At 32.6% G+C, this 16,125-nt stretch overlaps 1 protein-coding gene across 1 annotated transcript; it reads left to right on the top strand.

The window, feature by feature from the left end:
- Positions 1-7,528: 7,528 nt before the first annotated feature.
- Positions 7,529-9,447, top strand: LOC101247590 (uncharacterized). The gene is made up of 2 exons (XM_004234720.2): positions 7,529-7,763; positions 8,957-9,447. The coding sequence occupies exons 1-2, from the start codon at positions 7,529-7,531 to the stop codon at positions 9,445-9,447; spliced, it is 726 nt and encodes a 241-aa protein (XP_004234768.2).
- The last annotated feature ends 6,678 nt before the right edge of the window (positions 9,448-16,125 follow it).

The following is a 16,125-nucleotide window of genomic DNA, read 5'->3' as shown; positions in this document are numbered from 1 at the left end:
CACACCTATGACGGTCCGTCGTGCCATTCCGTTACGAAGTTCAGAGAGTCGATTTTCAGTACCCAATTTCAGATTTTCTAAGTGTTTTGAAACGAGACCCTGCGACGGTCCGTCGTGTGGTCCGTCGCCTCAGCCAATTTTTCCAGAAATAAAATCTGCTGCTCCAAAACGACTAAACAGGTCGTTACATTTAAGATATTATATTGTAACTCTATTTTTACTATGTTAATGTATCTAATTCGGAGCTCTAATTATTTTAAAGTTTGATTTTCAGATTTTTACATTGTTTGAATCTATTGTTTTCCATACTTTTTAATGGATGAAAATTCACAGTCATTAATTTCATACATCGATTTTTAATTTTTATTTTTTGGATTAATAATAAGACAAATACTCTACAATCGTGATTTATTCCTAAATTCGTGCGTTTTAATTATATTTTATATTTAGATACATATAATTATATATAAATGCTTACTATGTATCCGAGATACATGTTCTTGAATATAATATATGACATTGATAGTTGATACATCAAATTAATACTTGATACATATAGAAGATGTATGAAATTGAAATTAGATCATATAAATAGATACATGAAATTAATATTTGGTCATACAAAAATAGATACATGAAATTAATATTAGGTTAGATAAATATATATATATATATATATATATGTATATATATCAATTTGATACTAGATATATTTATAATATATATGAATGTACTTGTATGATACTCCTCGTGTATTTAGTATTTAATTTGTTAGATACATCATATATTGATAACAGATACATCAAATTAATAGGCTAAATTTATTTGTATAGTTCCTAAATTTTAGAAGCAATATTGGGATAATTATCTATATAACTTTTAAAAAGTTGAATTTATTTAACAGAAAAATATAATGCTATGATTATCTTTTTCGTTCTATTTTTATTTTAAATTATAAATATTTTTAATTTCATATTTTGAATTAATTTTGTTATTTAAATTAAATTTATGGTTTAAAAGACTTCATTGTGCATTAGTATTCTTCTCCTTTATAAAGAGGATTTTAATAAATATTTTTAAATCTATTTTTATAAATATTGACAGTTGTCATTATTCATGTAAGTTGATGACATGTGTCTATTATTTTACATTTTAATTTATGATATTTAATTAATTATATAATATTAAATTATTTATTATTTAAAACTCTAAAAATGTTATCCGAATAGAATTAATAAATTTTTTTAAGAGGAAAAAACCCATCCTCCTTATATTTTTATTGACAACCATGTTTAATTTTCTTAAAATTATTTATTTATTATTTTTTTTTCATTTAGATTTTTTTTAAAAACAGTTTTTAAAGACAGTTTTTTTTTAAAAAAAAACAGATTTAACTATCATAGTGCAAAAATTTTGGAAAATTTAATAATAAATGGCAAAGTAACTGCCCCAATTTCCTTATGAAAATCGACAATTTTAAATTATTTTTTAATTATTAATATAATTTTTAAATAGTAATTGTTATAATTTTTATTTCTATATAGAGAGAGATTATTTATTTACTATTTCTTACGGATAAGTGGGCATGATACCCGGATAGAATTTAATAATTCAAAAAGATGAAAAAGAAAAGATTCCACTCTAATCTCCTCACGAAAGTCCTCCACTGTTTCTTTCATTTTTGGTTATTTTTTACAGTCAACTTTAATTCATTAATTTATTTGTCCAAATATTTGACAATTTCAATAAAATAAATTTTTAAGTTAAAAAAAATTAGGTAGAAATTATTTGCAGTTTAAAGTTAGGTTCTATTATTTTTTTATACATCAAAATATGGACTTAGAGTTTTGCCAATGAAAAAAACAACTAATCTTCGACAAATTCTCAAATATGTTGTGCAATTCTTCGATCGGTAAAAATAATCACATTAATTCACTATTTTCTAATTATGCATAACTTTATTTTTTTAAAGCAATATAAAATAATTTAAGAAATTAAACTGACTAAATATTTTCAGTAAAATTATGTGTATCATCATCTTCAATTACCAAGTCCTAGAGGATCGCATGTCGTTTAGTATATATTATTACTGGTTTGTCTATACAAATATACGTATTAAATTTAATTATATCAAATATAATTTTTTACAAAAAAATCATGAATTTAAATTTGAATGTAATATGAAGTGAACATCAGATTTTCCTACTTTACATGACGATAACTTCTTCCTTCGGGCTTACCATTGAAATATACGACACAATAAGTTTGGTTAGTATTTTTATAGATGCCTATTTTTGATTTTTTTTTTTTTTAAAAAAGAGATTCATAATTACTCTAATAAAAAAACAAATCCCAAAAGTGAAAAAGAAATATTATTCAAATAGTAAATAATAAAATTTAATGAACTTAACATGATGTTACATAAAACGAACAAATTATCAATTAAATCGTGCAATTAGAACATCTGTAAAGCATAAAATTTAATCAACTGTTAAACAACAAATATTTACGTGCATTAGTATTTAAATTTTTAATAATTAAATGTTACCTTTTGGTACTTAGAACGTGTCATAATTATAATGTAATCATTTAAAATTTATTAAATATAAATTTATGAAATAATTCGAATTATATTGAATTCATAAATATATTAATCCAAATAAATATTGTGGATTGATATAATTGAGTTAAACATTTAAGTCCAATAAATATGAATTTAATTAAAGTCTAAATTAATTGATTTGAGCTACATTGGATGAACCCAATTAGTTAAACCCAATCTCATCTCATTCTAGAGCCCATCTTGACGCCACATGTGTAGATGATGTGGCATGCCAAGTCAAATAAGAAAACCAATAGAATCATGACATGTGACAAAGATGACAAGCCGGTCCATAATGTCCATATGTCATGTCACTTAAATCTGATTGGCTGAACGAAATCCTACTCTAATCGCGACTCCTCTATTCTAAAACTATAAATAGGGGTCCTAAACAAGAAGCTAGAGAAACTCCGTGATACAAACGCCATTTAATTCTCTACAAAGCAACAAGTTTAAGAATTCAAGCATTCAAGTTCAAGAACGATCAAGATCAAGACCACCAAATTCAAGAACAAGCTCGAAGCCCTTGAATTCAAATAAAAGTCAAGATCAAGATAAAGTTCAAGTTCAAGTTCATCATAGATTAAAGAACAAGCTTTAAATCCCTTGAATTTATATTTCAAAAGGCAAATTCAGAGGAATTATAGAGATTGTAACACTCGCATTTGAAATAACAAAATTGATTGTTGCTATAATTTTCCATTCTTGATTATTGTTTTTTCTCGACCAGAATTTCATTTTCTACAAATTCTGGCACGCCTAGTGGGACAATCTCTACCTCTCATCTCAACTTTTCAAACGTTAAAGAATATCGAGATGACTTCCATGAACAACAACTCTCGACCAACCTCCTCTAAGGTCGGTAGCTCCAAGTTCTCTATAGAAGTCGAAGACATCCTTGGAGTTACCTTTGGAAGTTTTGGAGTTGTTACAAGAAGCAAGACTGCTACACTAGGGAAACAAACTCTTCAAGTGTCGTCTGCATCAACTCCCGTTTTGGGGTCTTCGACTCCAAAAGGAGCAAGTTCCTCCACAAATGCTCTAGAAGGAGGAAGTAGTGTTGCTGAAAAGATCAAGAAGACATTGGCTCTACTTGAGTAATCTGGTACCAAGAACTATACCACAAGGGAGAATTGTGATTCAACTTATGAATCATCTAGTATATTGCGTAACGTGAGTCCACTGAAAATTAACTTACGCGACAATCCATGTTACTCTCCTGCATCTCCGATGATCATGCAAGCAATGGTGACTGTTGCTTCCTCTCCTGATGAACAACTTGCAAATCTGACGAAGTTGGTTGAAGGATTGACGAAGCATGTACAACACCAAGAATCTCGAATTTACAAGTTGATGGAGAGGATAGAAGGACTTTTAGGTAGAGATGCGAGCCATGCACTTGGAAAGGGCATTGAAGTTCAAGAAATCGACTGCTAGGTTTGATAACTTTAAAAATGCCTGCTGGTTATCAACCTCCCAAATTTCAACAATTTGCGGGAAAAGAAAATCCGAAACAACATGTCGTGCACTTCGTGGAGACATGTAATAATGCTGGAATATATGGAGATTTTCTTGTTAAACAGTTTGTCCGCTCTCTAAAAGGAAATGCTTTTGATTGGTACACGGAACTCGAACCTAACTCTATTGATAGTTGGGAGCAACTAGAACATGAGTTTCTCAATCGCTTCTATAGCATAAGGTGCACGATGAGCATGGTAAAACTCACGAATACTCGCCAAAGGAAGGATGAACCGGTCATAGATTTCATAAATCGATGGAGGAACCCGAGCCTAAATTACAAGGACAGGCTTAGTGAAGCTTCTGCAATCGAAATGTGTATTCAAGGAATGTATTAGGAGCTTATTTACATCTTTCAAGGAATAAAACCAAAATCTTTCGAGGATTTAGCTACTCGCGCTCATGATATGGAGTTGAGCATGTCATCTGCCGGAAAAGATATGACTATTGTCCATGATCCTCGCAAAGGAAAGGACAAGCAGGAACCCAACAGATGGAGCAAGTTTCTGCCCAGAAATGACAACAAAGAATCCATGAGTGTAAATGTGTCACCCGCAAAGTTCACCACGAATGAGGTCATAAAACAAAATGTGAGAACGACTTTCCAAGCATGTTCAAATCAAAGACGCTAAGGGAGATGCAAGGAAAAAAGTATCCCTTCTTGGATTTTGATGTTTCTGAAATTTTTGATGAATTGCTTGAGTTAAATCTCATTGACTTGCCATAGATGAAGCAACCCGGTGAAGCTGAAAAAAGCTGATGACCCAAATTATTGCAAGTATCACATACTTATGAGTAATCCTCTTGAAAAATGTTTTGTCTTTAAGAATAGAGTGATGCGATTGGTTAACGAAAATAAAATTATCCTTGATGATGAGAAGGCGAGTTATAACCAGATCTCTATCACGTTTGGGTCACTGGATCCGGTCCAAATATATACCACTGAAAAGCATGAAGAAGATCTAGTAGAACAGGACGTTGACATAGATGGTGATGAGGGTTGGATTCTTGTAACTAGGCGAAGACGCAACAAGTCAAGCTTACAAAAATAATCATTCGAGCAACCGGTTAGAGGAAAAATGGTGAAGAAATAGAGAAGCAAAAATCAATCAAGCGCCCCAAAAGGGCAAAGGTTAAAGTGCATCACCACCAAAAACCTCGATGTCTTGTGAGTCTAGAGGAATTCTTGCCAAGCTAGTTCGACACAAAGTCTACTTAAGGCATGTCGAGGCATCATGTTTCAATATGGATAAAGAACAAACAATGAAGGTGCCTCCTACTGTAAAAGAAGGAACAATGAGTGAATCCTCACCAAAAGTGTCTCTTGGGGGAAAAAGAAAAAGAAACAAGGGAAATCTCAGAAATGATGTCTCTTTCATCTTCTGAAAAATCTATTGATTTTTCTTCCCAAGAAGCACATGTCTGTGATAGTAAAATTACATTTATAGATAACGATCTTCTATTTAGTGAAACACTACACAATCATCCTTTGTATATGGTGGGTTATGTGCTAGAGAAGAAGATAAATAGAATCTTAATAGATAAAGGATATGGAGTCAACATTTTGCCTATCCACACATTAAAGGAACTTGGCATCACGACTTGGGAACTTAGTGAAATTCGTCTGTTGATACAAGGATTTAATCAAGGCAGGCAGAGGTTCATAGGCTCTATTAAATTAGAGATCCACATGGAAGATTAGCGATCAAGCGCATGAATGCATGTGATTGACGCAAAGACATCATACATTATATTACTTGGCAGGCCTTGGGTACATGAGAATAGAATTGTCTCATCTTCATACTATCAATGTTTGAAATATCTTGAAGGTGGAATTGAAAGAAAGATAGTTGCAGATGATAATCCTTTCCCCGAAGTAGAGACACACTTTGCGGATGTGAAATACTATTTGAGAAGTTATGTTGTTAAAGGGGTTAAATACAATGACGTCAAATTAATCAAGATTGATAAGATCATAAGCAAAAGAATTTATGCGTCTATCGAAAAGGTAAAAATTGACACTAGAGACTCTTGTCCCATTCTTAATGAAGGAAAGATCCTTTCTTCAAAGAAGAAGCAGACTTCTAGGTTTTTCTATGTTCCAAAAGCGCAGAAAGAACAAGATCAACCATCTAACATTGAAGAAAATGCATTAAAAGGGCTAACTCTTCCTACCAGACGGATTGATGCAATAAACTTGTCTTCAAAGTTGCCAGAAAAGTCAGTCGCTCAAGATCAAGTGCTAGATATGGCTCTCCCAACAAAATGCACAAGAGAAGGTTTTGATCCCAATGCATACAAGTTATTTGTGAAGGCAGGATACAACCCTGGTGAGCCATCAGCTCTAGGAAAACTCCCGTCAGAAGATACAACTAAGAAAGCGCGTGAAGGCCTATGTTATAGACAACTGCCGCCAATTCGCATTTCCATAAGAAGGGCCAGAATAATCATATAACTTTTGAAGATGACGTCACTACCACCAATAAAAGGCCTTCTGTATTTGATCGACTTGGTGAAGCGACAACAAGAATTTATGTGTTTGAGAGGTTAGGTCCTCTGAAGAAGAATAACAAGAACCTGAGAAGTTATTTAAAAGTTACAACGCCTACTTCACATTTAATTCGAAATGATTTCAGAAGTTTGATTCCTTCTACGATGAGGCGACGAGTGGAAATTTTGGTTTCCTGTAAAGAGGAACTCATGACAAAGGTTCATACTGTGCTTTAAACCAAAGAGCGCGAGAAATATGAAGAAAGTGTAGGTTCCTCATATCATGTTACAATCCAAAATGAGTACGATTTTTTGCCTCAAAAGAACATTGAGGGAGATCTAGAAGATATTGTCTCGTGGTGTCATATATCGGTCAATGATAGTGATCCTGTGGAAGAGGAAGATGCTAAAGAGGCTCCACCAGAACTTAATGAAGGACTAAAGATCACAATAGATCCTTTGAAGGAAGTTAACCTTGGCACTGATGAAGATCCAAAGCCAATTTATGTGAGTGCATTTCTAGAAATTGATGAAAAAGTCGCTTACATGAATATACTCAAAGAATATAGAGATGTCTTCGCTTGGAGTTATAAAGAAATGTGTGGATTGAATCCTAGAGTAGCGGTCCATCAATTGGCAGTCAAAAATGGTTCTCGTCCGGTTAAACAAGCTAAAAGACATTTTAAACCAGACTTGATTCCGTTGATAGAAAATGAAGTTAGCAAACTCATTGGGGAAGGATTTATTCGTGACGTAAAATATCCTACATAGATTTTAAGTATTGTTCCCGTGAGGAAGAAGAATGGTCAAATTCGAGTTTGAGTTGACTTTAGAGATCTCAATAATGCATGCCCTAAAGATGAGTTTCCTGTTCTCATTCCAGAGTTGAAAATTGATGCCACATCTGGTTATGAGGCAATGTCGTTCATGGATGGTTCTTCTGGATATAATAAAATCCGCATGTCACCAAAAGATGAAGAACTCACTGCATTTCGCACGCCAAAAGCTATTTCTTGCTACAAAGTGATTCCATTTGGTGTAAAGAATGATGGCGCCACATATCAAAGTGCTATGCAAAATATCTTGGACGACTTGCTCCATAAAAATGTTGAATGTTATGTTGATGATTTGGTAGTAAAGTCGAGGAAAAGAGGTGATCATTTGAAAGACTTAAGGATGATGTTTCAGTTACTCCGAAGATATCAATTAAGGATGAATTCATTGAAATGTGCCTTTGGAGTTACTTCCCGAAAGTTCCTTCGCTTTATTGTGAGACATCTAGGAATTAAATTGATCAATCCAAAGTCGATGCAATATCAAAGATGTGTGAACCTCGAGATATTCATGAGTTAAAAAGTCTCCAAGGAAAGTTAGCCTACTTGACAAGGTTCATATGAAATCTAGCGGGGAGATGTCAACCATTCAGTCATCTTATAAAGAAAGGTGCTCCTTTTAATTGGGACCAAACATGTAGCGAAGCCTTTAAAAGTATCAAATCGTATCTAGCGAAACCTACGGTTTTGGCAGCCCCTATACCTGGAAAACCATTGATACTCTACATTGCAGCACAAGAATGATGGCGCCACATATCAAAGGGCTATGCAAAATATCTTGGACGATTTGCTCTATAAAAATGTTGAATGTTATGTTGATGATTTGGTAGTAAAGTCGAGGAAGATAGGTGATCATTTGAAAGACTTAAGGATGATGTTTCAGTTACTCCGAAGATATCAATTAAGGATGAATCCATTGAAATGTGCCTTTGGAGTTACTTCCCGAAAGTTCCTTCGCTTTATTGTGAGACATCTAGGAATTAAATTGATCAATCCAAAGTCGATGCAATATCAAAGATGCCTGAACCTAAAGATATTCATGAGTTAAAAAGTCTCCAAGGAAAGTTAGCCTACTTGACAAGGTTCATCTCAAATCTAGCGGGGAGATGTCAACCATTCAGTCATCTTATAAAGAAAGGTGCTCCTTTTAATTGGGACCAAACATGTAGCAAAGCCTTTAAAAGTATCAAATCGTATCTAGCGAAACCTACGGTTTTGCCAGCCCCTATACCTGGAAAACCATTGATACTCTACATTGCAGCACAAGAAAAGTCTATAGGAGACCTGTTAGCTCAAGAGAATAGTTAAGGCAAAGAAAATGCTCTTTATTTCTTAAGTAGAACAATGACGCTAAATAAGCTAAATTATTCTCCAATTGAAAAGTTATGCTTGGCACTGGTCTGCTCAATTCAAAAGATGAAGCATTATTTTCAAGCTCATGTTGTTCGCCTTATTTCTAGAGCAAATCCCATTAAGTTTGTTATGTCAAAACCTGTCCTTAGTGACTGACTAGCAAGATTGTACGTCCAATTCCAACAATTTGAGATTGTGTACATCCCTCAAAAATCCGTGAAGGGACAAGCACTAGCGGATTTCTTAGTAGATCATCCTATACCAAATGATTGGGAGTTAACTGATGAGTTTCTTGATGAAGATGCGATGTTAATTGAAGTTCAACCTCCTTCAAAAATGTACTTTGACAGGGCTGTACATCACGACAGAGCTGGTGCTGGCGTGGTGTTCATCACATCACAAGAAGAGATTCTACCATTTTCTTTTACTCTAAAACAATGTTGCTCCAATAATGTCGCTGAATATCAAGCACTGATACTTGGACATAAAATGGTCGTTGACGTGAAACAATTACATTTACAGGTCTTTGGTGACTCTCAATTGATGATTAATCAACTCTTAGGAAGTTATGAGGTAAAAAAGCCTGAATCGCTCCTTTATCATGATTATTCTCAAAAATTGATAAGATGGCTTGGGGATGTAACCCTTTAACATATGCGTCGAACAGAGAATAAGAAAGAAGATGCATTGTCTACTCTTACTTCAATGCTAATACTTCCTGATCAAACACAAGTAACTGTCTGTCAAAAATGGATAGTACCACCGTCAAATGAGGAAGAATATATTGAAAATAAGCTTGATCATATTGTCTCCATTGTTGAAGATGCAAAGGAAGATTGGAGACAACACATCATTGACTACCTATGTTATGGGATACTTCCAGAAAATCCAAGAAGAAGAACTGACATACGTCGTCTTACACCTCGTTTCCTTTACTACAAGGATATATTATATAAAAGATCATTTGAGGGTATGTTATTATGATGTTTGAGAGAGGAAGAAGCGATTCAAGCTCTGCAAGAAACACACTCATGAGTATGTGGATCACATCAATCTGGACCAAAACTTCACTTTCAAATAAAGAGGATGGGGTATTACTGGCCAACCATGGCAAAAGATTGCTTATATTACGCCAGAAAATGCGATGCTTGTCAATTTCATGCAAATTTTATTCATCAGCCACCCAAAGTATTGCACCCAACCATCTCATCTTGGCCATTTGACGCTTGGGGACTGGATATGGTAGGAACATTACTAAAGTCTTATGGTAGATACTTGTACATCTTGGCTGCAACTGATTACTTTTCAAAATGGGTTGAAGCTGTCACTCTTAAAGAGGTGAAGAAACAGAATGTTGCAAATTTTATCCGAGTAAATATTATCTATCGCTTTGGCATCCCTCTCTATATAATAACAGACAATGGAAAACCATTTGATAACAAGTAAATCAACAAGATTTGTGATCTTTTTGACTTTAAGCAGCTTAAATCTTCTATGTACCATGCTGCCGCTAATGGTCTTGCCGAAGCATTCAATAAGACTTTATGCAACCTGCTCAAGAAAGTTGTCTTCAAATCCAAACGGGATTGGAATAAAGAATGGAAGAAGCTTTGTGGGCATATAGGACAACATATCGCACACCAACTCAAGCAACACCATATTCACTTGCTTTTGGAGTTGAAAAGTCCTGCCACTCGAGCGTCAAATACCCTCCTTAAGACTTGCTATTCAAGAAGGGCTCACTGAGGAAGAAAAAGCTCGATTGCGTCTTGTTGAGTAAGAAGCACTTGATGAAAAGCGGTTAGAAGCCCAACAAAACCTTGAATGTTATCAAGTTCGTCTATCTCGTGTTTTTAATAAGAAGGATCGCTTGAGTTGCTTTAAAGTTGGATATCAAGTTCTCGCGGTAAGAAGACCAATCATTACTTCGCACAAGTCTGGGGGCAAATTTACCTCAAAGTGGAATGGACCATATGTCGTACAAGAAGCATATTCAAATGGTGCTTACAGGCTTGTTGATGCTGATGGCTTAAGGATTGGTCCTATTAATGCCAAATTCCTAAAGAGATACTATCCTTGAAGTAAGATGATGCTCCTTAAGGTACGAGCCTAAACTGCATGTCACTCCTGGCCAGCAAAAGTATAAACTATATACGGCAAAACCACACAAAAAAAAACAATAATCACTCAAATCCCCAGAACTATATTGTGACTTGATCCTCTTTATTGAGGCACGTAGGCGCTTAGAACCATATTCTAAGTTCAGTTGCATGAGTGTAAAAAAAAATGTTCCCACTTGATTTGTCGCATGACAGTCAAAGCGATATGTATTTTATTTTATCTTTTGTCTCATAAAACTTTAGACTTGTATGAAGTATTGATGGGTCTATGGAAGGGGAAACCCTTGTAAAATATGAATCTCTTATTAGTACGGTGAAACTCTTTAAATTAGATCAAGTATGCAAATTAAAGTCTTTATATTCTTCGAGTTTATTATTTGAACTATCCAAATTCTCTAAGCATACAGGTTGAAGTATTCAAATCCTCTAGGTATGAAGGTAAGACTTCAAGTATGTAAGTAGAAGTCTTCAAAGTCTCCAAATGCGCATGTAATTGAATTTCATGCCTTAAAGGTGGGCGATATTTGTCCCTTTGCACCTTAAGCTAGTGTTTTCACGAGTGTATACTTAAAAGGATCTAAATTTTCATGCCTTAAGGTGGACAAGAATTGTCCCTTTGCACCTTAAGTTGGCCTTTTGACCGGGTATATTTCAAAGGATCTTTAAATTTTTCATGCCTTAAGGTGGAAAATATTTTTCCCTTTGCACCTTAATCTAGCTTTTTTGCGAATTTATCTTCAACAAATCTTTAAATTTCTATGCCTTAAGGTGGAAAAGCTAGTCCCTTTGCACCTTAAGCTAGAGTTCCCACGGATTTGTCTTTAAAAGGATCTTTAAATTTTCATGCCTTAAGGTAGACAATATTTGTCCCTTTGTACCTTAAATTGGTCTTTTCACGGGTTTATCTTGTCTCAAGTTGGTTAAGCATTCGGGACCTTGTGGCACCTTGACTTTATTTTCAAGGCGGGAGCGTTACACGGTATTCTATTAAAGCTTTATGTTGGTCAATCATTTGGGACCTTGTAACACCTTGAGTTTATTTTCAAGGCGGGAGCGTTACACAGTATTCTAGTAAACTATAGAAGATGTTAAGTCAAGTGATACTCAAGCATTTCAGCTTGAAATGTTCTCTAAATCACCAAGTGCTCCTTGTTGTCTATCTTCAGTGGATTGAGATTAAAACAAACAAAAAATTAATGTCTTGAAGATGAACTATACACTTTTGATTTCAAATAGGTAAATTTGAGATATAGCAGAAAAGGGTAGTCACTATTTGATTTGAGTTTTACTTTACTTGTTAAATTTGGTGTTTGTGAATTAGGGTTCTTGTAAAGAGTATATTGTTGATTAAAGTTTGAGCTCTTCTTGGGTGTTCCTGCTGAATCTGATTGGGCAAATTTAATATTGAGTTAAGGTAAATTGAAACTGAGGACTGCTAAGAATCTGATTACTTTGGGTTTGGGCATTAGTGGAAAGTATTGAAATGAATTGTTGAATAAACCATAGGGGTTAATATTGAAGAACATATATAGGGTCTAGGGGTGTCAAATGGGCGGATTGGGTTGAAATTGAAAATATTAAAATGGGTTCAAATAGAAATCGGTTTGGGTCTTGACCTGCCCAAGTTTACATTGACTCAAATGGACTAAAAAAGGAAAAAATAGTAAACTAGTCAAAATCAATAACTTAATTAGTAAAAAACTCACTACTTTAAAAAAATTAGTTAAAATGTCAAAAATGTCATTATTTTGAAAAAGAATATGAATCTTAATTAAACCCCTATTTTATCTCCTAAAAAAAATTATTTACATTTCCATGTATATCCATAGTTCACTTTTTCCAAATTATTTTAATTTTAAAAAAATCAAAATCTACAATTTTCCCCCAGATCTCTCTCTTCCATATTTATTCTATAAGTTAAAAAAATAAAATTCTATCTCTTTATATTTTCATGTTCATTCAACCTTAAAATCTTTCTTCTCTTCAACTTCAATTATTTTATTATCTTCTACCAAAATGTTTTTTTTATCTTCAAAATCTGGATTCACACAAATTCCTCTATTTAAGGTATTTTCATCGTTATCTTCTCTTTTTTAGATTTATTTTCTGATTTTATTGTTGTTTAAATCATTGGTGAAAGTGAGATTCTTCTCGTTTAGAACTATAAAACACTCTTCAAAGAATGATTTTAAGAGACACTATTCATCTTGGTAAAACGGTTTCTAGTGATTTTCCATCATTTAATCTATGTATTACTCAAAAAATAGTTGATATTGTAAGATATGCTTCTACAATTAGGGAAGAGACACGACAAGAATAAAGTCTTCATCAAATTTAGATTGAAAACTTAACTCGTAGTGTACAAGAAAATGACGACGAAGATCAAATTGTTGATGAAGAGGTATTTAAGTATTTTTTTACATGTTTAGAGTTTTGCATGTTGAGTTGAAGTTAAATAACAATTTGTGCAACAATGTGTACTGAATGTATTTGTAAATTTATTGTTATGTACGGTGTGCAATATTCATTAGTCTCTATTTTGTATTCAGTTGTTATTTTATTATTGTATTTTAAGTAAGTTTTTGTTAATTTTGATAATGTACTATTTTATTTCATTCCTTTATATTTTTTCACATTTGTAGATATTCAATAATTTATGAATACATTTTGCATAACTATGACATTTCAGATTTTGTTGATGACCTTTTGTTGGATTTGTGTTGTATGCTATGAAATTTTTATGTATTTGTATTTGCAATTTTTTTCTTAGAATTTTATATCCTTTTCTCAGTTAATATTCAAACTAGTATGTATGCTATTAATATTTAGATTCATTCAAAATCTCATGTTGTATAGTTATGAATCTTGTATTTGTTCCTAATTAAATCTATCCCAAATGTATATTAACTAGATATGTATATTTTTTACATGAAGAACAAAATCATATTAGTTTATATATATATATATATATATAATTCAAAATTTTGTATCCTTTCTCAATCTGTATTTAAAATCGTATATATACAATTAAGATTTGTATAAGTTCAAAAATTATGTTGCATTGTTTATTCTAATGGTATGTCAACTAGTTATGTATTTTATATAAGAATGATTAGACCAAATATTCAATTATTTTTTTCAATTTCATATTTCATTCTCACTTTTTCATCATACTAATTTTTTGTATTTTATATATTATTATACAAAATTCTAAATAAAAACTAGAATAAATAGAAATACAAATAAAATACATATTAAAATTAATATATACAAGATTTTTGAAGAAAAAAAATAACTACAGAGGGAAAAAAATATATGAAACTAATATATTTCTTAAATGACTATATAGATACATTTGGCATACCTATTGGAATGAATATAAACTAATAAAAAACTATAATAAATATTAATAGAATATATTGTGGAATGAATATAATTTTAAAAAGGTAAAAATTCTACACTAAAAAAAGAACAAAGTTTAAATTTTATTTGAAAATATAACTGATGAGAAACTAAGTGATCCTTACGTTTTTTTGAAATATTATCTCCCTTGATTTTCTTCCTTTTGTTATTAAATAATTATATTCTTTAAATAAAAATAAATAATAAAAACATAAATAAGATACATAAAAAACTAAAATTTGACATTTTTACTAAATATTGAAAGTGTTGCTATAGAGACCTATTAAATGTTAAAATATTGAAATTTTGAAAATTTTCCCCTAAAAACAAGGTTGGGTCTTGTGTATCCCAATTTGACTCGATTAATCTCAATAATTTAACATATTGATATTTAACTTTTATAATCGCAATTTGAATTTTCGCTCAAAATTTTTTTGTTAAAAAAGTAACAAATGGATATAAATCCTAAAAGTTGTTAAATAGATAATAATTTATACATTCAATATTAGAAACATATTTTAATAAAAAAAATTTTAAAACGTGTTGAAATTGGAGATTGAATGGGTTGAGAATTCTCTTCAAATGACTTAAGCTTGAATGGGTTGAAAATGAACCCAATTCAAATTATTTTGAGCCCAACCCATAAAATTTTGGGTGGGTTACCTATTTTTGGGTTCACTTTTGACACCCCTAATAGGGTCTATTTGGAAAGCCACCTGGTAATTGGAATTGGTGTAATTACTAGAGTAGTAATTATCGGTCTAGTAATTACAATGTCTAGTAATTACATTGACCTGTTTGGTTCTCGCAATATAATTACATTGTAATTACACATGTTCTGTTTGGATGACACATTGTAATTACACATGTCTTGTTTGAATACGCAATCATAAAAATATATTAAATTTTAAAAATAGGAGGTACCTCAAAACTTGAGTCATTAAACCGGACTAACTGATAGATACACCCCTTAGATTCTAAATTATTTGCCTCAAAGTACGAAGTGAAACGACCCTTAGGCACTACTGAACTTTTTTACCACTCTAAAACTACCTCAATTGGAAACCAAAACTTGACAACTCAAGTTCTACAATCAATTGAGGCACAACAGGAATGAAGACAATCCATACCAAGAATGACATCAAATTCTACCACGTATAATTTAATTAAATCAGCCATAGTACTCTTGTGATTGATGGAAATGGGACCATCACCATAGACTCTCTCTGCTATAATGGACTCACCAATAGGTTTAGAAATACTGAATGGTTCACTAAGTGCTCAGGAATAATATCGAAATTCATAGAAACATGTGGAGTTACAAAAGGTAAATTCGCTCCCGAGTCTAGAAATGCATAAAGAGTAAGGTCAAAGACTTGAATCATACCAGTCATAACATCTAGTGAATCCTCTTGACAATTGTTGAGAGACATACAAATGGTTTGTTCCACTGCCAATACCAGAAGTAGCTCCTCTAAGTGTTGCTTTGTATGGTAGAGCAACTAATGAAGATTGGGCTCTATTGCCCTTATTATTATTTCCATACTTGTTCTTTGTTACACTCTCCCATGAAATGCCCAGTCTGACCACACTTGAAACAACCATTGGATCTCTCGCGACAAATACGTGAGTGGTTCTTACTATACTTGGCGCAAGCAGGAGGCTTACTACCCCCTTGTGCCACACTACCCTATGAATATGCAGGCTTAACTCTTAAATTTTTACCATAGTACCACCCTTGTTCTTAGGTGCAGGTGCACTAGAAAATGATGAAGTAGGAATCTTCTGTTTATGTTGGAAAGATGAC

Source organism: Solanum lycopersicum, chromosome 3 (genome assembly GCF_036512215.1).
Source record: "Solanum lycopersicum chromosome 3, SLM_r2.1".
In the NCBI taxonomy this organism is placed as follows: Eukaryota; Viridiplantae; Streptophyta; class Magnoliopsida; order Solanales; family Solanaceae; genus Solanum; species Solanum lycopersicum.
This window is presented reverse-complemented; position numbering and strand designations above follow the sequence as displayed.

Bases quoted from the DNA above. Each gene is read 5' to 3' on its own strand.
- LOC101247590 (XM_004234720.2), top strand. From the start codon at position 7,529: ATGTCGTTCATGGATGGTTCTTCTGGATATAATAAAATCCGCATGTCA. The intron at 7,764-8,956 runs GTGATCATTTGA...GTGACTGACTAG, and splicing joins AGTAAAGTCGAGGAAAAGAG to CAAGATTGTACGTCCAATTC.